The sequence below is a fragment of the Gopherus evgoodei genome, unplaced genomic scaffold (assembly GCF_007399415.2).
Source record: "Gopherus evgoodei ecotype Sinaloan lineage unplaced genomic scaffold, rGopEvg1_v1.p scaffold_57_arrow_ctg1, whole genome shotgun sequence".
NCBI classification, from domain to species: domain Eukaryota; kingdom Metazoa; phylum Chordata; order Testudines; family Testudinidae; genus Gopherus; species Gopherus evgoodei.
In genome coordinates this window covers 985,271-1,004,750 of record NW_022060078.1, presented here as the reverse complement: position 1 = coordinate 1,004,750, position 19,480 = coordinate 985,271, and the positions used below count along the sequence as shown (strand labels likewise).

The 19,480-nt window shown below is 72.1% G+C and overlaps 1 protein-coding gene across 1 annotated transcript; it reads left to right on the top strand.

Annotated features, from left to right (window-relative positions):
- The first annotated feature begins 2,112 nt into the window (after positions 1–2,112).
- Positions 2,113–19,048, top strand: PHF8 (PHD finger protein 8). The gene is made up of 21 exons (XM_030547355.1): positions 2,113–2,420; positions 3,089–3,174; positions 3,299–3,419; positions 4,200–4,360; positions 5,024–5,165; positions 6,090–6,276; positions 6,360–6,522; positions 8,999–9,086; positions 9,812–9,918; positions 10,010–10,101; positions 10,388–10,477; positions 10,915–11,148; positions 11,421–11,518; positions 11,950–12,119; positions 12,211–12,296; positions 14,077–14,207; positions 15,133–15,398; positions 15,540–15,635; positions 16,313–16,422; positions 17,357–17,696; positions 18,495–19,048. Exons 1-21 carry the CDS (start codon positions 2,323–2,325, stop codon positions 18,581–18,583), a joined length of 2,955 nt encoding a protein of 984 aa, XP_030403215.1. The 5' UTR covers positions 2,113–2,322; the 3' UTR covers positions 18,584–19,048.
- The last annotated feature ends 432 nt before the right edge of the window (positions 19,049–19,480 follow it).

Below are 19,480 nucleotides of genomic sequence, written 5' to 3'. Positions count from 1 at the left end.
GGGAGGGGAGAGGAGGGGGGTGTGGGAGCCAGGACTCCCGGGTTCTCCCCTTGGCTCTGGGAGGGGAGGGGGGTGTGGGAGCCAGGACTCCCGGGTTCTCCCCTTGGCTCTGGGAGGGGAGGGGGGTGTGGGAGCCAGGACTCCTGGGTTCTCCCCTTGGCTGTGGGAGAGGAGGGGGGCGTGGGAACCAGGACTCCCGGGTTCTCCCCTTGGCTCTGGGAGGGGAGGGGGGTGTGGGAGCCAGGACTCCCGGGTTCTCCCCTTGGCTGTGGGAGGGGAGGGGGGCGTGGGAGCCAGGACTCCCGGGTTCTCCCCTTGGCTCTGGGAGGGGAGGGGGGCGTGGGAGCCAGGACTCCCGGGTTCTCCCCTTGGCTCTGGGAGGGGAGGGGGGTGTGGGAGCCAGGACTCCCGGGTTCTCCCCTTGGCTCTGGGAGGGGAGGGGGGTGTGGGAGCCAGGACTCCCGGGTTCTCCCCTTGGCTGTGGGAGGGGAGGGGGGTGTGGGAGCCAGGACTCCCGGGTTCTCCCCTTGGCTCTGGGAGGGGAGGGGGGTGTGGGAGCCAGGACTCCCGGGTTCTACCCTTGGCTGTGGGAGGGGAGGGGAGGGGGGTGTGGGAGCCAGGACTCCCGGGTTCTCCCCTTGGCTCTGGGAGGGGAGGGGGGTGTGGGAGCCAGGACTCCCGGGTTCTACCCTTGGCTGTGGGAGGGGAGGGGGGGGGGGTGTGGGAGCCAGGACTCCCGGGTTCTCCCCTTGGCTCTGGGAGGGGAGGGGGGTGTGGGAGCCAGGACTCCCGGGTTCTCCCCTTGGCTGTGGGAGGGGAGGGGAGGGGGGTGTGGGAGCCAGGACTCCCGGGTTCTCCCCTTGGTTCTGGGAGGGGAGGGGGGTGTGGGAGCCAGGACTCCCGGGTTCTCCCCTTGGCTGTGGGAGGGGAGGGGGGTGTGGGAGCCAGGACTCCTGGGTTCTCCCCTTGGCTCTGGGAGGGGAGGGGGGTGTGGGAGCCAGGACTCCTGGGTTCTCCCCTTGGCTCTGGGAGAGGAGGGGGGCGTGGGAGCCAGGACTCCTGGGTTCTCCCCTTGGCTCTGGGAGGGGAGTGGCAGGGTGGGAGCCAGGACTCCCGGGTTCTCCCCTTGGCTCTGGGAGGGGAGTGGCAGGGTGGGGGCTGGGAGCCCGGACTCCCGGGTTCTCCCCTTGGCTCTGGGAGGGGAGGCGGGGGGTGGGAGCCAGGACTCCTGGGTTCTCTCCCCGGCTCGGGGGGGTGGGCTGGGAACCAGGGACTCTTGGGTTCTCTGGAGTGACATCACAGTGGCCACATGCCACACCCAAGATGGCGACAGGGCCCACGCGGGGAGGGCTGGTGCCACTCCCAAGGTGGCGACGTCAGCTACGGGGCGTAAGGGGGGTGCCAGCCCGGCGCTGGGGGCTGCGTTGGACCGAGGCCTGAACCCGCTGAGCTCGCGCCTGCCCCGTGTCGGCCCGAATGTGCTCGTGCCACTCCCAAGATGGCGTCATTGTCCTTGTCCCTTCTCAACATGGCCGCCAGCCAGGGACGCCCTGCGCCGCTCCCAAGATGGCGACCAAGTTCTACTCCCAGGATGGCTCAGCTCTCCGGCTGGCCTGTGCGTCCCTTGGCGGCTCGGCCGCCGCTCCCTGGCCCGTGATCGATGCCACACTCAAGATGGCGGGCGGGCCTGGGCGGGCCAACATGGCTTCCGCACCCCCCGCCAGGCCACTCTCAAGATGGCCGCGTCGCCCGGCCGCGGCCTGGGCCGCACCAAAGATGGCGCCGGGGCCCCTCCCCGTCTTTTGAATAAACTTTATTGGGAGGCCGGAGCTGGAGCAGGATCCTGGGGCCTGGCCAGGCCGAGCGGGACCGGACCGGGCCTGGAAAGAGCCCCCCCCCCCCGCGGGGCCTGGGCGGCGGAGAGCGCCCCCATTGGGCGGGGGAGGGAGCGGGAGGTGGGGAGCCCCCCCATTGGGCGGGGGAGGGAGCGGGAGGTGGGGAGCCCCCCCATTGGGCGGGGGAGGCGGGGAGCCCCCCCTGGGGTGCAGGTGGGAGGGAGCCCCCCCGTCTCTAGGGCGGAGGGAGGGGGTGTGGGGTGACCCCCGGGGCTCAGGCTCGCTTGGGGGTCAGTGGCCCCAGGGCGGGGCACCCCGAGGGGGGCACGTGCTCTTTAGGGGGGTCGAGGAGAGCCCAGAGTTTTTTGGGGGGGTCGGGACTGATTTGGGGGCACCCCGGGGGCCGGGCTCTGGGAGGGGCCCCGTGTCCCCTGCCCCCCGGCTGGCCCTGAGGGGGGCGTCAGTCGTTTCTTGGGGGCGGGCAGCCATGGCCTCGGTGCCCGTCTACTGCCTGTGCCGCCTGCCCTACGACGTGACCCGCTTCATGATCGAGTGCGACCTCTGCCAGGACTGGTTCCACGGCAGGTGGGGCAGGGCCCGGCCCCTGGGGGGGCTGGGGGTGGGGAATGGGGCAGGGCCGGCCCCTGGGGGGCCTGGGGGTGGGGAATGGGGCAGGGCCCGGCCCCTGGGGGGCTGGCTGGCGGGGGGTGGGGAATGGGCCAGGGCCCGGCCCCTGGGGGGGCGCTGGGGGGCTGGGGAGCTGGCTGGCTTGGGGGTGGGGTGAGGAATGGGGCATGTCCCCTCTGGGGAGGGCTGGATCCAGCCCTGGCCGGGGGGCTGGCTGGTTTGGGGGTGGGGTGAGGAATGGGGCATGTCCCCTCTGGGGAGGGCTGGATCCGGCCCTGGCCGGGGGGCTGGCTGGCTTGGGGGTGGGGTGAGGAATGGGGCATGTCCCCTCTGGGGAGGGCTGGATCCAGCCCTGGCCGGGGGGCTGGCTGGCTTGGGGGTGGGGTGAGGAATGGGGCATGTCCCCTCTGGGGAGGGCTGGATCCGGCCCTGGCTAGGGGGCTGGCTGGCTCCGGGGGGTGGGGAATGGGGCAGGCCTGTCCCCTCTGGGAAGCACTGGACCCAGCCCTGTGAGGGGGGCTGGCTGGCTCCGGGGGGTGGGGAATGGGGCAGGTCTGTCCCCTCTGGGGGGGCTAGCTTGGGGGGTCGGGAATGGGGCACTGGGTAAGCGACTCTCTCCCCCCCAGCTGCGTCGGGGTGGAAGAGGACGCGGCTGCTGACATCGACCTGTATCACTGCCCCAACTGCCAGCTGGCGCACGGCCCCTCCGTCAGTGAGTACCCCAACCCGCCCCCTCAGGCCGGGCGGGGGGTGGCTGCCGCGGGGACGGGGGGAGGGGAGCTGCCCCCCACACCCCCGGCTGGGTCTCCCTTGACGGGGTCTCCTGCCCCCCGCAGTGAAGCGGCGCCGGGGGCCCCAGAGGCAGCAGGACGCGGGGCTGAGCCGAGAGACGGGCGCCACGGTGCGGACGGGCAGCGCCCAGTTCATTAAGGAGCTTCGGACCCGGACGTTCCCCAGGTGAGAGTCACAGTGGAGGGTGCCGTGGGGAGGGGGCTTCTGCTGGGACGTGTCAGAGGTCTGGGTGAGGGGCGCTCTCCCCTGGCAGGGCTAGGCGCTGGGCGCTGGGGGGCCCCGGGGATTGGGACCGGGGGGCTGGTTACAGGACACTCTCCCCTGGCAAGGCCAGGCGCTGGGTGGCCCCGGGGAGTGGGACCGGGGGGCTGGTCACAGGACACTCTCCCCTGGCAGGGCCGGGCGCTGGGGGGCCCCGGGGATTGGGACCGGGGGGCTGGTTACAGGGCACTGTCCCCTGGCAAGGCCGGGCGCTGGGGGGCCCCGGGGAGTGGGACCGGGGGGCTGGTTACAGGACACTCTCCCCTGACAGGGCTGGGCACTTGGGAGTGGGATGGGCTGAGGGGCTGGGCAGGCAGTTTCTCGTCCCTGGTAGTCAGAGCTGGGCGTTTGGAGGTTCCTGAGGTTGTCAGCGCCTGGCCCCAGGATCTTTTTTTCTAGTTCTGTCCCTAAATCTCGTGTCGCAGCGGGCGAGCCATCTCTATGCAGTGTTATATGTGGCTGTTTCCAGCCACCCCACCCCAGAGCTGGTTGCATCTCAGCACTGGGTGAGCTGTCTCTGGTCAGTGTTATGTGCAGCTGTTCCCCAGCTGCTCTGCCCCAGAGCTGACTGCATCTCAGTGCCGGGCGAGCCGGCCCCATGCGGTGTTATGTGGGGCTGTTCCCAGCTGCCCTGCCCTGCCCCAGAGGTGGCCGCATCTCGCTGACTCTCCCTCCCGCCGGCAGCGCGGACGAGGTGATCCTGAAGCCCAGTGGGGCGCAGCTGACGGTCGAGTTCCTGGAGGAGAACAGCTTCAGCGTCCCCATCCTGGTGCTAAAGAAGGAGGGGCTGGGCATGACGCTGCCCCCCCCGTCCTTCACCGTGCGCGACATTGAGCACCACGTGGGTAAGGCCGGGCTGGGGGGCTGCCAGCGCTGGGAATGGCCGCTGGGGGGGCGGGGCCGTGGCGGGGGTCAGGGGGCTGCAGGGCGGACAGTGGGAGGGTCAAAGGGCTGTGGGGGGCCCATAGCTGGTGGGGGGACAGGAGGGTCAGGGGGCAGTTGGGGGGCTGTGGGGAGGTCGGGGGACCACGGGGAGCACATAGCTGGGAGGGTCAGGGGGCAGTGGGGGCCCATAGCTGGTGGCGGGGGTCAGACGGCCACAGAAGGGTAGTGGGGGGGTCAGGAGGCCATGGGGGGGCGGTGGAGGGGTCAGGAGGCTGGGGGGGCCGCGGGGGGCCCATAGCTGGCAGGGGGCAGTGGAGGGGTCGGGGAGCGGCGATGGCCCACAGCTGGCGGGGGGGGTCAGGGGGCCACAGGGGGCAGTGGGAGGATTGGGGGGCTGTGGGGGCCCACAGCTGGCAGGGGGGGTCAGGGGGCCACAGGGGGCAGTGGGGGCCCACAGCCGGCAGGGGGGTCGGGGGGCCATAGGGGGGCAGTGGGGGGTTTGGGGGGGCCGCAGGGGGCCCACAGCTGGCAGGAGGGTCAGGGGGCCACAGGAAGGCAGTAGGGGGAACGCGGGGGTCCCGCAGCTGGCGGGGGGCCGGGCACTCTCACCCTGTGCCCCCCAGGGCCCGACAGAGAGATCGACGTGATCGACGTGAGCCGCCAGGCCGACCTTCGCATGCGCCTGGGCGACTTCGTCAGCTACTTCTGCGCCGCCCGGCGGGACAAGGTGCTGAACGTCATCAGCCTGGAGTTCTCCGAGAGCCGGTCAGCGGGGGCCGGGGGGCTGGGGCGGGGGGTCAGCCGGGGAGAGCACGTTAGCTGTGGTAGCGCCCGGACTCCTGGGTCCCTGAGATGCACCCTCCACCTGCCCTGTTCTGTGCCCCCCAACTCCATCCCTCGGTTCCTTTGACTGCAGTCTGACGGCTGGGCCCCCCTCCCGGGCGCCGGGGTCCCACGAGCGGGTAGCTGGGCCCCCCTCCCAGGCGCCGGGGTCCCACGAGCGGGTAGCTGGGCCCCCCTCCCGGGCGCCGGGGTCCCACGAGCGGGTAGCTGGGCCCCCCTCCCGGGCGCCGGGGTCCCACGAGCGGGTAGCTGGGCCCCCCTCCCGGGCGCCGGGGTCCCACGAGCGGGTAGCTGGGCCCCCCTCCCGGGCGCCAGGGTCCCGCAGGTGACGGCCGGGCTCCCCTCCCGGACGCCGGGGTCCCACAGAGGGGTAGCTAGGTCCCCTTCCCAGACGCTGGGGTCCCGCAGGGGGGCAGCTGGGCCCCCCTCCCGGGCGCCGGGGTCCCACGAGCGGGTAGCTGGGCCCCCCTCCCGGGCGCCAGGGTCCCACGAGCGGGTAGCCAGGCCCCCCTCCCAGGTGCCGGGGTCCCACAAGCGGGTACCTGGGCCCCCCTCCCGGGCGCCAGGGTCCCGCAGGTGACGGCCGGGCTCCCCTCCCGGGCGCCGGGGTCCCACGAGCGGGTAGCCGGGCCCCCATCCCGGGCGCCAGGGTCCCACGAGCGGGTAGCTGGGCTCCCCTCCCGGGTGCCAGGGTCCCGCAGGTGACGGCCGGGCTCCCCTCCCGGACGCCGGGGTCCCACAGAGGGGTAGCTAGGTCCCCTTCCCAGACGCTGGGGTCCCGCAGGGGGGCAGCTGGGCCCCTCTCCCGGGCGCCGGGGTCCCGCGGCTGACGGCTCTGCCCCCCAGGCTGTCGAACCTGGTGGAGACCCCAAAGATCGTGCGGAAGCTGTCGTGGGTGGAGAACCTGTGGCCGGGCGAGTCGGTGTTCGAGCGGCCGAGCGTGCAGAAGTACTGCCTGATGGGCACGCAGGGCAGCTACACCGACTTCCACATCGACTTCGGGGGCACCTCCGTGTGGTACCACGTGCTGTGGGTACGGCCGGGCCGGGCGCTGCGCAGGGGGTGGGCTGGGGCCGGCGCGGGGACCCCCCTACTCACTCTCCCGTCCCCCCCAAGGGCGAGAAGATTTTCTACCTGGTGCGACCAAGCCCGGCCAACCTGGCCCGGTTCGAGGCCTGGAGCAGCTCGTCCAACCAGAGCGAGACGTTCTTCGGGGACCAGGCCGAGCACTGCTACCGGTGCCCGCTGCGCCAGGGCCAGACGCTCTTCATCCCCACGGGTACCCTGCCCCCCGCGGGCACCGCCTGCCCCCTCTGTCCCCCACTGCTACCGGTGCCCGCTGCGCCAGGGCCAGACGCCCTTCATCTCCACGGGTACCCTGCCCCCCGCGGGCACCGCCTGCCCCCTCTGTCCCCCGCTGCTACCGGTGCCCGCTGCGCCAGGGCCAGACGCCCTTCATCCCCACGGGTACCCTGCCCCCCGCGGGCACCGCCTGCCCCCTCTGTCCCCCACTGCTACCGGTGCCCGCTGCGCCAGGGCCAGACGCTCTTCATCCCCACGGTACCCTGCCCCCCGCGGGCACCGCCTGCCCCCTCTGTCCCCTACTGCTACCGGTGCCCGCTGCGCCAGGGCCAGACGCTCTTCATCCCCACGGGTACCCTGCCCCCCGCGGGCACCGCCTGCCCCCTCTGTCCCCCACTGCTACCGGTGCCCGCTGCGCCAGGGCCAGACGCTCTTCATCCCCACGGGTACCCTGCCCCCCGCGGGCACCCCCTGCCCCCTCTGTCCCCCACTGCTACCGGTGCCCGCTGCGCCAGGGCCAGACGCTCTTCATCCCCACGGGTACCCTGCCCCCTCTGTCCCCCACTGCTACCGGTGCCCACTGCGCCAGGGCCAGACGCTCTTCATCCCCACGGGTACCCTGCCCCCTGCGGGCACCCCCTGCCCCCTCTGTCCCCTACTGCTACCGGTGCCCCCTGCACCAGGGCCAGACGCTCTTCATCCCCACGGGTACCCAGCCCCCTGCGGGCACCGCCTGCCCCCTCTATACCCCACTGCTACCGGTGCCCGCTGCGCCAGGGCCAGACGCTCTTCATCCCCACGGGAACCCTGCCCCCCGCGGGCACCCCCTGCCCCCTCTGTCCCCCACTGCTACCGGTGCTCGCTGCGCCAGGGCCAGACGCTCTTCATCCCCACGGGTACCCTGCCCCCGCGGGCACCGCCTGCCCCCTCTGTCCCCCACTGCTACCGGTGCCCCCTGCGCCAGGGCCAGACGCTCCTCATCCCCACGGGTCCCCTGCCTCCCGCGGGCACCGCCTGCCCCCTCTGTCCCCCACTGCTACCGGTGCCCCCTGCGCCAGGGCCAGACGCTCTTCATCCCCACGGGTACCCTGCCCCCCGCGGGCACCGCCCGCCCCCTCTGTCCCCCACTGCTACCGGTGCCCCCTGCGCCAGGGCCAGACGCTCTTCATCCCCACGGGTACCCTGCCCCCCGCGGGCACCGCCCGCCCCCTCTGTCCCCCACTGCTACCGGAGCCCGCTGCGCCAGGGCCAGACGCTCTTCATCCCCACGGGTACCCTGCCCCCCGCAGGCACCGCCTGCCCCCTCTGTCCCCCACTGCTACCGGTGCCCGCTGCGCCAGGGCCAGACGCTCTTCATCCCCACGGGTACCCTGCCCCCCGCGGGCACCGCCTGCCCCCTCTGTCCCCTACTGCTACCGGTGCCCCCTGCGCCAGGGTCAGACGCTCTTCATCCCCACGGGTACCCTGCCCCCCGCGGGCACCACCTGCCCCCTCTGTCCCCCACTGCTACCGGTGCCCGCTGCGCCAGGGCCAGACACTCTTCATCCCCACGGGTACCCTGCCCCCCGCGGGCACCGCCTGCCCCCTCTGTCCCCCATTGCTACCGGTGCCCGCTGCGCCAGGGCCAGACGCTCTTCATCCCCACGGGTACCCTGCCCCCCGCGGGCACCGCCTGCCCCCTCTGTCCCCCACTGCTACCGGTGCCTGCTGCGCCAGGGCCAGACGCTCTTCATCCCCACGGGTACCCTGCCCCCCGCGGGCACCGCCTGCCCCCTCTGTCCCCCACTGCTACCGGTGCCCGCTGCGCCAGGGCCAGACGCTCTTCATCCCCACGGGTACCCTGCCCCCCGCGGGCACCGCCTGCCCCCTCTGTCCCCCACTGCTACCGGTGCCCGCTGCGCCAGGGCCAGACGCTCTTCATCCCCACGGGTACCCTGCCCCCCGCGGGCACCGCCAGCCCCCTCTGTCCCCCACTGCTACCGGTGCCCTCTGCGCCAGGGCCAGACGCCCTTCATCCCCACGGGTACCCTGCCCCCTGCGGGCACCCCCTGCCCTTCCCGGGCACTCCCTGCTCCCCACAGGTACCCCCCAGTCCCCTTCATCCCCATGGGTACCCATTGGCCCCTGTCCCTGTGGGTATCCCCATTCTCCCCCCCCGGGGTACCCGCCCCCTGCAGGCACCCTCCAGCCCCCTTCATCCCCATGGGTACCCACCACTTCTTCCTCCCGTGGGTACCCTCCCCCTGCTCCCCACAGGTATACCCCAGCCCCCTTCATCCCCACAGGCACCTGCTTCCCCCTTTCCCTGTGGGTATCCCCCTTCCTCCCCCCCGCGAGTACCCTCCTCCTCGTCCCCATGGGTACCCGCCCCCCTCCTGCTCCCGTACCTGCGGGTCCCCGACCCCTCATTGCTCCACGGGTTCCCCTGGAGTCTGATGCCGCTCTGCCCCCAGGCTGGATCCATGCCGTGCTGACCCCCGTCGACTGCCTGGCTTTCGGGGGCAACTTCCTGCACAGCCTCAACATCGAGATGCAGCTCAAGTGAGTGTCGGGGGCGCCCGAGACCCCCATTCCTGCCCCAGGGACACCGACCCTGCCGGGGGGTGGGCTTGGTGCAAAGCGCTCTCGGAAAGGGCCCATGGTGGCTCAGTAGGGACAAATGGGGCAGCCATCCCCAAGCTGCGTTGTGTGTAGCTGTTCCCCAGCTGCCCCGCCCCAGAGGTGGCTGCATGTCAGTGCCAGGTGAGCCGTCCTCGTGCGGTGTTACACGCGGCTGTTTCTAGCTGCCCCGCCCCAGAGGTGGCTGCATGTCAGTGCCAGGTGAGCCATCCCCGTGCGGTGTTACGCGCGGCTGTTTCCAGCTGCCCCGCCCCAGAGGTGGCTGCATGTCAGTGCCGGGTGAGCCATCCCCGTGCGGTGTTACATGCGGCTGTTTCCAGCTGTCCCACTCCAGAGGTGGCTGCATGTCAGCACCAGGCGAACCCCCACCTCGTGATGTTATGTGCAGCTGTTCCCTAGCTGCCCCGCCCCAGAGATGGCTGCATCTCAGTGCTGGGCGAGCCCTCCCCTGTGGCGTTATGTGCGGCTTTTCTTAGCTGTCCCTCCCCAGAGGTGGCTGCATCTCAGTGCCGGGCGAGCCCTTCCCGTGCGGTGTTCTGTGCAGCTGTTCCTAGCTGCCCCGCCTCAGAGGTGGCTGCATCTCCGTGCCGGGCAAGCCAGCCCCGAGCTGCCCCAGCCCAACCCGGCTCGGTTGTCTCCCCCGGCAGGGCCTACGAGATAGAGAAGCGCCTGAGCACGGCCGATCTCTTCAGATTTCCCAATTTTGAAACCATTTGCTGGTACGTCGGCAAACACCTCCTGGACATCTTCCGAGGTGAGCGGGGCCAGGGGGCCTCGGAGGTGAGAGGGGCCGGGGGGTGGCCGTGTCCATCCCCAAGCCCTACCTGTGCCTCTCGCCCCCCCAGGTCTGCGGGAGAACCGCCGACACCCGGCCGCCTACCTGGTCCATGGAGCGAAAGCTCTGAACACGGCCTTCCGTGCCTGGACACGCAGAGAGGCAAGTGGCTCTGCTCTGGGGGCCGGGAGCGGTCGATTTGCCGGAGGGAGGAGGATGCTGTGGAGCGAGGAGCAGTCGCGCCCCACCCTAGCGTCAGCCACATCTTGGGGCTGGAGGGGGGGTGTTGGCCTTACAGGCGCCTGCTCTGGGCTGTGTCTGTTCTACAACCGTAACTCGACTGTGTTAGCTCGACTCACAGCCCCCTCCCACCGCGCCCACCCGCGCCAGCAGCCCTTCCTCCGAGGGGCAGAGAGCTGGAGCCTCCAGTAACCCCCCCTTCCCCCAGGTGCTGGAGGAGCACGAGGACGAAATCCCCGGCACCGTGCGTCCTGCGCAGCTCATCAAAGACCTGGCCAAGGAAATCCGCCTGGTCGAGGTGCGGAGCAGCCTGGGCACTAGGGGACGGGGCAGAGGGCGCTCTCCCCTGGCATCCAGGACTGGGCGCTGGGGGTGGGCAGGGGCTTTCCCCTGCCAGATGGGACTGGAGACTGTGGGGTGGGGGCCGGGCCGTGTGGGGGCCAGGCAGGGCTGGTCATTGGCGGGCAGGGCAGGGGACTGTGGGGCGGGAGCCGGGCACTGGGGGTGGGGGCTGGGCAGGGCCAGGGACTGGGGGCGGGGGCCGGGCACTGGGGGTGGGCACCGGGCAGGGCTGGGGACTGTGGGGTGGGGGCTGGGCACTGGGGATGGTGGGGGACACTGTGGGGTGGGGGCCAGGCAGGGCTGGGCACTGGGAGAGGTAGGAGGCACTGCGGGGCAGGGGCAAGGTGGGGGGCGGGAGAGGGGTCTGGGGTGGGGGGATTGAAGCCCTCCCAGGATATCTTTCAGCAGAACATTGGGAAGACGGGCAGCCCCTTCGGGGTGCAGCGGGCCCCCCCGCCTGGCGCCAGGAGGGGGGACCAGAGCCCCCAGGAGCCGGGCCGGAGGGGAGGCCAGAAGGGGCGTGAGGGCCCAGCTGCCGGCGCCCCCACGAGGCTGGACTTGGAGCTGCTGGACACGTGCACAGAGCTGCCGACACTGGAAAGCAGCGAGAGCCCCCCGGCAGAGGAGGTGACGGCTGGGGGTGGGGGCTGGGTGGTGCCGTGGGGCAGAGGGGCTGGGCAGGGGATTGGGGGGTGCCGTGGGGCAGAGGGGCTGGGCAGGGGATTGGGGGGTGCCGTGGGGCTGAGGGGCTGGGCAGGCGCTGCTCTCCCCTGGAAATCAGAATACCTGGATCTCCTCGCCAGCGTTATGTGCAGCTGGTCCTAGTGGCTCCACCCTAGAGGTGGCTGCAGCTACTCAGCCACACCCCCCATTTGCTGAGCCCCCCACCCTTTTCACAGTTTGACATTCCCAGTTCCAGCCTGGAGGAGACGGACGTGGATTCGGAGCTGGCCGAAGGGGAGCTCACCTTGGTCCTGGCCGATGGCCGGCCCGTGCGGTGAGTGGGGCGAGTTGGGGCTGGGCAGGGGCTGCTACAGGGTGGGGAGTGGGGCTGTGGGCTGGCAGGGAGCGCTGTGGGGTGGGGAGTTGGGGCCCTTTGGGCCAGCAGGGGGCACTGCGGGCTGGGGAGCTGCAGGCCAGCAGGAGGTGCTGTCGGGCGGGGGGCCGGGCTGCAGGGCGGGGGGCCAGGAGGGGGCTCTGTGGAGAGCGGGGTGGGGGGCACTCTTGGAGGCTGGGCCGAAGGCACTGTGAGATGGGGAGCTCGGGGGCTGCAGGCTGGCAGGGGGCTGCAGGGCAGGGAGCTGTGGGGCTGTGGGCCGACGGGGGCCTGCAGGGTGGCAGGGGGTGCTGCAGGGCGGGGAGCTGGGGGGCGCTGCGGGGGGCTTTTGGGGGCTGGCCAGGGGCTCTGACCTGCTCTCCCCTTGGCAGGGCGAAGCGGGCCAGGGGCTCCCGGCGCCCCCACCCGTCCTGCTCCCCGTCGCCCCCCAGCTCCCCAGGCGCCCAGGGGCTGGACCTGGACTCGGAGGAGGATTTGCAGATCGACGAGGCACCACCCCGCAAGGACCGGCGGGGCCCAGCGCCCCCCCGGAGACTGGCCAGTAGGTCGCCGCCCCGCCCCGGTGCCCCCCCGCCCCGCAGCCCTGCCCCCCCGGGCCGTTCGGTGAGTGGCTCTGCCGTTCTCTTTCCCAGAATTCCCCAGGAAGCTGCCAAGGGCCAAACCCTGCTCTGACCCCAACCGCGTGCGGGAGCCTGGGGAGGTCGACTTCGACATCGAGGTAAATGGGGGGCTCTCGGGGGTGGGGAGCAGAGAGCCGTGGGGGGCTGGGCCATGGGGGGCTGGGAGCAGAGAGCCGTGGGGGGCTGAGCCCTGTGGGGCTGGGAGCAGAGAGCTGTGGGGGGCTGGGAGCAGAGAGCCGTGGGGGGCTGGGCCATGGGGGGCTGGGAGCAGAGAGCCGTGGGGGGCTGAGCCCTGTGGGGCTGGGAGCAGAGAGCTGTGGGGGGCTGGGAGCAGAGAGCTGTGGGGGGCTGGGAGCAGAGAGCCGTGGGGGGCTGGGCCATGGGGGGCTGGGAGCAGAGAGCCGTGGGGGGCTGAGCCCTGTGGGGCTGGGAGCAGAGAGCTGTGGGGGGCTGGGCCATGGGGGGCTGGGAGCAGAGAGCTGTGGGGGGCTGGGCCCTGTGGGGCTGGGAGCAGAGAGCTGTGGGGGGCTGGGCCCTGTGGGGCTGGGAGCAGAGAGCTGTGGGGGGCTGGGCCCTGTGGCGCTGGGAGCAGGAGGTGTGGGGGGCTGAGCCCTGTGGGGCTGGGAGCAGGAGCTGTGTGGGGCTGGGCCATGGGGGGCTGGGAGCAGAGAGCTGTGGAGGGCTGGGAGCAGGAGGTGTGGGGGGCTGGGCCCTGTGGGGCTGGGAGCAGGAGGTGTGGGGGGCTGGGCCCTGTGGGGCTGGGAGCAGGAGGTGGGGGCTGGGCCCTGTGGGGCTGGGAGCAGAGAGCCGTGGGGGGCTGGGCCCTGTGGCGCTGGGAGCAGGAGGTGTGGGGGGCTGAGCCCTGTGGGGCTGGGAGCAGGAGCTGTGTGGGGCTGGGCCATGGGGGGCTGGGAGCAGAGAGCTGTGGGGGTCTGGGAGCAGGAGGTGTGAGGGCTGGGCCATGGGGGTCTGGGAGCAGGAGGTGTGGGGGGCTGGGCCATGGGGGGCTGGGAGCAGGAGGTGTGGAGGGCTGGGCCCTGTGGGGCTGGGAGCAGAGAGCTGTGGGGGGCTGGGCCCTGTGGGGCTGGGAGCAGAGAGCTGTGGGGGGCTGGGCCCTGTGGCGCTGGGAGCAGGAGGTGTGGGGGGCTGGGCCGTGGAGGGCTGGGCCATGGGGAGCTGGGAGCAGAGAGCTGTGGGGGGCTGGGCCCTGTGGGGCTGGGAGCAGGAGGTGTGGGGGGCTGGGCCCTGTGGGGCTGGGATCAGAGAGCTGTGGGGGGCTGGGCCATGGGGGGCTGGGAGCAGGAGGTGTGGGGGGCTGGGCCCTGTGGCACTGGGAGCAGGAGGTGGGGGCTGGGCCATGGGGGGCTGGGAGCAGAGAGCTGTGGGGGACTGGGAGCAGAGAGCTGTGGGGGGCTGGGCCCTGTGGGGCTGGGAGCAGAGAGCTGTGGGGGGCTGGGCCCTGTGGGGCTGGGAGCAGGAGGTGTGGGGGGCTGGGCCATGGGGGGCTGGGAGCAGAGAGCTGTGGGGGGCTGGGAGCAGAGAGCTGTGGGGGGCTGGGCCATGGGGGGCTGGGAGCAGGAGCTGTGGGGGGCTGGGCCCTGTGGGGCTGGGAGCAGAGAGCTGTGGGGGGTGGGCCATGGGGGGCTGGGAGCAGGAGGTGTGGAGGGCTGGGCCCTGTGGGGGGCTGGGAGCAGGAGGTGTGGGGGGCTGGGCCCTGGGGGGCTGGGAGCAGAGAGCTTTGGGGGGCTGGGCCCTGTGGGGCTGGGCCCTGTGGCGCTGGGAGCAGAGAGCTGTGGGGGGCTGGGCCATGGGGGGCTGGGCCATGGGGGGCCGGAGCAGGTGGCTGGCGGCAGGCGCCCCACGTCTCTCTCCCCCCAGGAGGATTACACCACGGAGGATGAGGGCGGCTCAGGGGACGAGGGGCTGGGGCCGGGGGGCAGCGCGGCCGGGATCCTCGACCTGCTCAAGGCCAGTCGCCAAGTCGGGGGGCCACACTACGAGGAGCTCAGGTGAGATGCGCTGGGTGGGGGGAAGGGGGCAGGGGAGAGTCATGGGGCACCATGCTGGGGGAGCTCAGTGGGGGGGTGCTGGGCATTGCTGGGGGGAGGGGAAGGTGCTGGGGGGCGCTGTGCCGGGGGGAGGCGAGGGGGGCTGGGTGTGGCTGAAGGGAAGGTGCCAGGGGGCACTGTGCTGGGGGGGAAGGGAAGGTGCTGGGAGGCGCTGTGCCGGGGGGAGGGGAGGCGGGGCTGGATGTGGCTGAGGGGTGCTGTGTCAAGGGGAGGGGGCTGGGTGTGGACGGGGGTCGCTGTGTGGGGGGGAGGGGAAGGTGCTGGGGGGCGCTGTGCCGGGGGGGAAGGGAAGGTGCTGGGGGGCGCTGTGCCGGGGGGAGGCGAGGGGGGCTGGGTGTGGCTGAGGGGTGCTGTGTCAAGGGGAGGGGGCTGGGTGTGAACGGGGGTCGCTGTGTGGGGGGGGAGGGGAAGGTGCCAGGGGGCGCTGTGCCGGGGGGGAAGGGAAGGTGCTGGGGGGCGCTGTGCCGGGGGGAGGCGAGGGGGGCTGGGTGTGGCTGAAGGGAAGGGGCAGGGGGGCGCTGTGCCGGGGGGAGGGGAGGCGGGGCTGGGTATGGCCGAGGGGTGCTGTGCCGGGGTAGAGGAAGGTGCAGAGGGGCGCTATGCCGGGGGGAGGGGGAGCTGGGTGTGGCTGAGGGGTGCTGTGTCGAGGGGGCGGGGCTGGGTGTGGATGGGGGTCGCTGTGTGGGGAGGAGGGAAAGTGCTGGGGGGTGCTGTGTCTAGGGGAGGGGCAGGGGCTGGCTGTGGCCCGGGCGGAGGGGAAGGTGCCAGGGGGCGCTGTGCCGGGGGGGAAGCAGGGGAGGGGGTCCCAGGGCCCCCCACGAGGGGCCAGGGCGTCCACGCCCCCTAACCCTCCCGCCCCCCCCAGCGACGCGCCGGCCTCGCCCAGCACGCAGGAGGCGATCCAGGGCATGCTCTGCATGGCCAACCTGCAGGCCGCTGGCTCCTCGCCCAGCCGCCCGGCCTGGTGGGTCCCGGGCCACGAGCGCGGCTGGGCGGGCGGGTCGGGCACCAAGCGCCCGCGCCGCAGACCCCCGACGCGGGCGGCCGCCCACAGCACGGACAGCGAGGGCGAGACGGGCAGCCTGGACGAGCAGGAGAGCCTGGGCGCCTGCTTCAAGGACGCCGAGTTCAGTGAGTGCCAGGCCGGGGGGCGGGAATGGGGCAGGGGCCTGTCCCCTCTGGGGGGCGCCGGGCCCATCTGGCCCCTGGGTGGGGGGCTGGTTGGGTCAGGAGCATGCCCCCCCACCTTACCCCCTGCCCCCCACCCCACAGTTTACCCCTCTCTTGAGTCTGATGAGGACGACCCAGCCTTGAAATCGCTACCAAAGAAGAAGAAATGTACAGACGACGCCCCCTGGAGCCCGAAAGGTAATGGAACCCAGGAGTCCGGGGGTCTGGGCTGGTGGGTTAGAGCGGGGGGGCTGGGAGCCAGGACTCCTGGGTTCTCTCCCAGCTCTGGGAGGGCAGTGGGGGCTGGTGGGCTAGAGCAGGGGGGCTGGGAGCCCGGACTCCTGGGTTCTCACCTTGCTCTGGGAGGGGAGTGGGGACTGGTGGGTTAGAGTGGGGGGCTGGGAGCCCGGACTCCTGGGTTCTCTCCCAGCTCTGGGAGGGGAGTGGGGACTGGTGGGTTAGAGTGGGGGGCTGGGAGCCCGGACTCCTGGGTTCTCTCCCAGCTCTGGGAGGGGAGTGGGGACTGGTGGGTTAGAGCGTGGGGGGGCTGGGAGCCAGGACTCCTGGGTTCTCTCCTGGCTCTGGGAGGGGAGTGGGGGCTGGTGGGCTAGAGCAGGGGGGCTGGGAGCCCGGACTCCTGGGTTCTCTCCTTGCTCTGGGAGGGGAGTGGGGACTGGTGGGTTAGAGTGGGGGGATGGGAGCCAGGACTCCTGGGTTCTCTCCTGGCTCTGGGAGGGGAGTGGGGGCTGGTGGGTTAGAGCGGGGGGCTGGGAGCCCGGACTCCTGGGTTCTCTCGTGGCTCTAGAAGGGGTGCGGGGGACCTGGTTGCTGGCCAGGCCAAGAACTCTGTGGTTCCCTCTCTGCTCCCCCCACAGCCCGGGTGACCCCGACGCTGCCCCGCCAGGACCGGCCCGTGCGGGAGGGGACCCGAGTGGCGTCCGTGGAGACGGGGCTGGCGGCTGCCGCGGCCAAGCTGGCTCAGCAGGTAATGGCCCTGCGGGGCGGGGGCTGGGCAGGGGCGCTGGGCGGGGGAGCAGGGCCGGCTCTAGGCACCGGCAAACCCAGCGCATGCTAGGGGTGGGGGCACGTTTCGGCCCTGGCAGCAGCAGCGTGTGGTGCCTGGGGGGCGCCCTGGGGCTGCTGCGGTTCCGCCGTGGGGAGCAGCGCCCGCACCTTGTGGCCAGGCCAGGCAGGCTCCGAGTGCGGGACACTTGTGCCGCCCCGTGGGGCACACGGAGCCGCCTGCAGGTGCCGTAGGGCAGTCGCCCCCATTACCGCAGCCGGGGCTGGGCAAAGCGGCCTGAGCCGGCCAGGGCCTGCGCAGGGCGGCCCGGAGCAGCCGGGTGGGGCCCGTGTCCCGCTCTCTGGGGCTCCGCTCCCTGCTGGGCTCCTCAGCCCCCTGCCGGGTGGGGGGTCCCCCAGCTCCTCTGCCCCCTGCCGGGCGTTCCCCCAGCTCTGCCCTCCTGGGTCCCGGACGGTCCTGGAGGCAGGAGCCCCGGCTGGAGGGACCCTGGGCTGAGGCGCACGGGAGCCTCACTGCTTATCCCGAGCTGGCCAGCGCTGGACCGGCTGGAGGGGAGGGGGGGAGTCAGCACTGGTGTGGGGGGAGCCCAGGCCTGGGGCAGCAGGGGGTGCGGGTGTGTGTGTGGGGAGAGAGAGCCCTGGGCTGGGGGTGGCAAAAAACCTGGAGCTGGCCCTGATGGGGGGGCACTGCGCCATGGCGGGGCAGGTGGGGGGCACCATGTTGCAGGGATGGTAGTGGGCAGGCAGGGGGCTGCTGGGGGTCACCGTGCCGTGGGGGGCACCATGTTGCAGGGATGGTAGTGGGCAGGCAGGGGGCTGCTGGGGGGCACTGTCGCAGGGACAGGTGGGGGGCACGCCACTGTCCCCCTCCCCCAGCCCTGCACTCCCTCCCCCAGGAACACCAGCGGCTGCAGCGACGGAAGAGCCAGGCCAAGCGGAGGGCCCCGTCCCCGAAGGACCTGGAGCCGGACCCGGAGCCGGACCCAGAGCCGGAACTAGAGCCGGACCCAGAACCGGAGGTGCCTGCTGTGCCAGACGGTGCCCCCGGGGCACCCCCCACCCCTGAGCCCAAGGCAGAGCCCTACGCCGGCAGCCTAGCCGACCATGAGTACACGGCCCGGCCCAGCCTCTTCGGCATGGCCCAGCTCAGCCGCGGCACCACCCCCATGGCCCCCGGCGTCTTCCTGTCCCAGCGCCGCCCCTCTGCCGGCGCCCCCAGCACCCCGCCCGCTCAGGGTAAGGCAGGGGCCAGGACGCCTGGGTTCTCTCCTGGCTCTGGGAGGGGAGTGGGGGGCTGGTGGTTAGAGCTTGGGGAGTGCTAGGAGCCAGGACTCCTGGGTTCTCTCCTGGCTCTGGGAGGGGAGTGGGGGGCTGGTGGTTAGAGCTTGGGGAGTGCTGGGAGCCAGGACGCCTGGGTTCTCTTGTGGCTCTGGGAGGGGAGGGGGGCCTGGTGGTTAGAGCGGGGGGGCTGGGAGCCAGCCAGGACGCCTGGGTTCTCTCCTGGCTCTGGGAGGGGAGGGGAGGGGGGCCTGGTGGTTAGAGCGGGGGGGCTGGGAGCCAGGACGCCTGGGTTCTCTCCCGGCTCTGGGAGGGGAGTGGGGGCTAGTGGTTAGAGCGGGGGGGGGGGGGCTGGGAGCCAGCCAGGACGCCTGGGTTCTCTCCTGGCTCTGGGAGGGGAGTGGGGGGCTAGTGGGATAGAGGAGGGGTGGCTGGGAGCCAGGACGCCTGGGTTCTCTCCCAGCTCTGGGAGGGGAGTGGGGACTGGTGGTTAGAGCGGGGGGGGCTGGGAGCCAGGACGCCTGGGTTCTCTCCTGGCTCTGGGAAGGGAGGGGGGCCTGGTGGTTAGAGCGGGGGGGGGGCTGGGAGCCAGGACGCCTGGGTTCTCTCCTGGCTCTGGGAGGGGAGGGGGGCCTGGTGGTTAGAGCGGGGGGGGGGCTGGGAGCCAGGACGCCTGGGTTTCATGGTGGGGCTGTTGGTATCTCCTGCGGTTGGGGGAGGGATCTGTCCCCCCTAACCCTCCGCTCTGCCCCCCAGGAAAGCGCCCCAAGAAGGGGCTGGCCACGGCGAAGCAGCGGCTCGGCCGCATCCTCAAGATCCATCGCAATGGGAAGCTGCTTCTCTGAGCCCCATGGGACTGCATGGGGGAGGGGTTTGCCTGGCACTCCACTGATTGGCTGCTGTGTCCTGGTAGCCCCCTCTCCTCCTTTGCCTCTGATTGGTCTCTTCTGCCAGGGGGCTCTTCCGAGCCTGGATTGAGTGGGCCCCCTCCCCGCCCCCCCCGCCATCAGAAGGGATCCAGACTTCAGCTTGTTCCCCTGCCCCGATTTTTGGGGCCCCCTGGCCCCCCTTCCCCATGGCAGGACCTGCTCAAGGAGGGAGGTGGCTGGGGGGGCCCTGAGCCCAAACAGTGTCTCCCCTGCTGGAGGGGCACATGGGGCAGTGGGTGGGGGGCTGTGGTAGAGGTTCCCTTTTCTGCCCCCCCTCCAGGGGTCCCAGGCTCCCCCGGGGCTGTGGGGGTTCAGGCCGCACCGGGGCTCGTACCAGGCGTTTTATATCCAGGGTTAGAATAAAAATCTGTTGGTTCTGCTCGTCTCGGGGAGACCCCCCTGTCTCTTAACTGTGCCCCCCTGCACCGAACAGCTCGCCCCTCCTTCCTGTGAGCCTCACCTCCTGCAGCCCCCCTCCTGTGTGTCACCCCTCGCCGTACGGACCCTCAGACCATTGCGCCAGGTGCTGCATGGGCCCCGAGCGAGAGCGGAGCCCCCATACCAGCCCCCCTCGCCACTGGGGCTCTGTGCCCCCCACACCATCTCCCTCACTCTTCCCAGGGGCTGTGTCCCCCCTAGCAGCCCCCCACTTCCCCAAGGCATCACCCCCTACCAGCACCCCTCCCCCCAGGGGCTCTGTGTGCCATACCAGCCCCCGCTCTCCCCAGGGTTCTATTTGCCCCCATACCCGCCCCCCCCATGAGTTCTCTGTCCCCCCCACCAACCCCCTCCCCCCCAGGGGCTCTGTGCCAC

Coding starts and splice junctions, on each gene's coding strand:
- PHF8 (XM_030547355.1), top strand. CDS start 2,323: ATGGCCTCGGTGCCCGTCTACTGCCTGTGCCGCCTGCCCTACGACGTG. Junction 4,361..5,023: donor CGACATTGAGCACCACGTGG/GTAAGGCCGGGC, acceptor TGTGCCCCCCAG/GGCCCGACAGAGAGATCGAC. Junction 15,636..16,312: donor CGCCCCCTGGAGCCCGAAAG/GTAATGGAACCC, acceptor CTCCCCCCACAG/CCCGGGTGACCCCGACGCTG.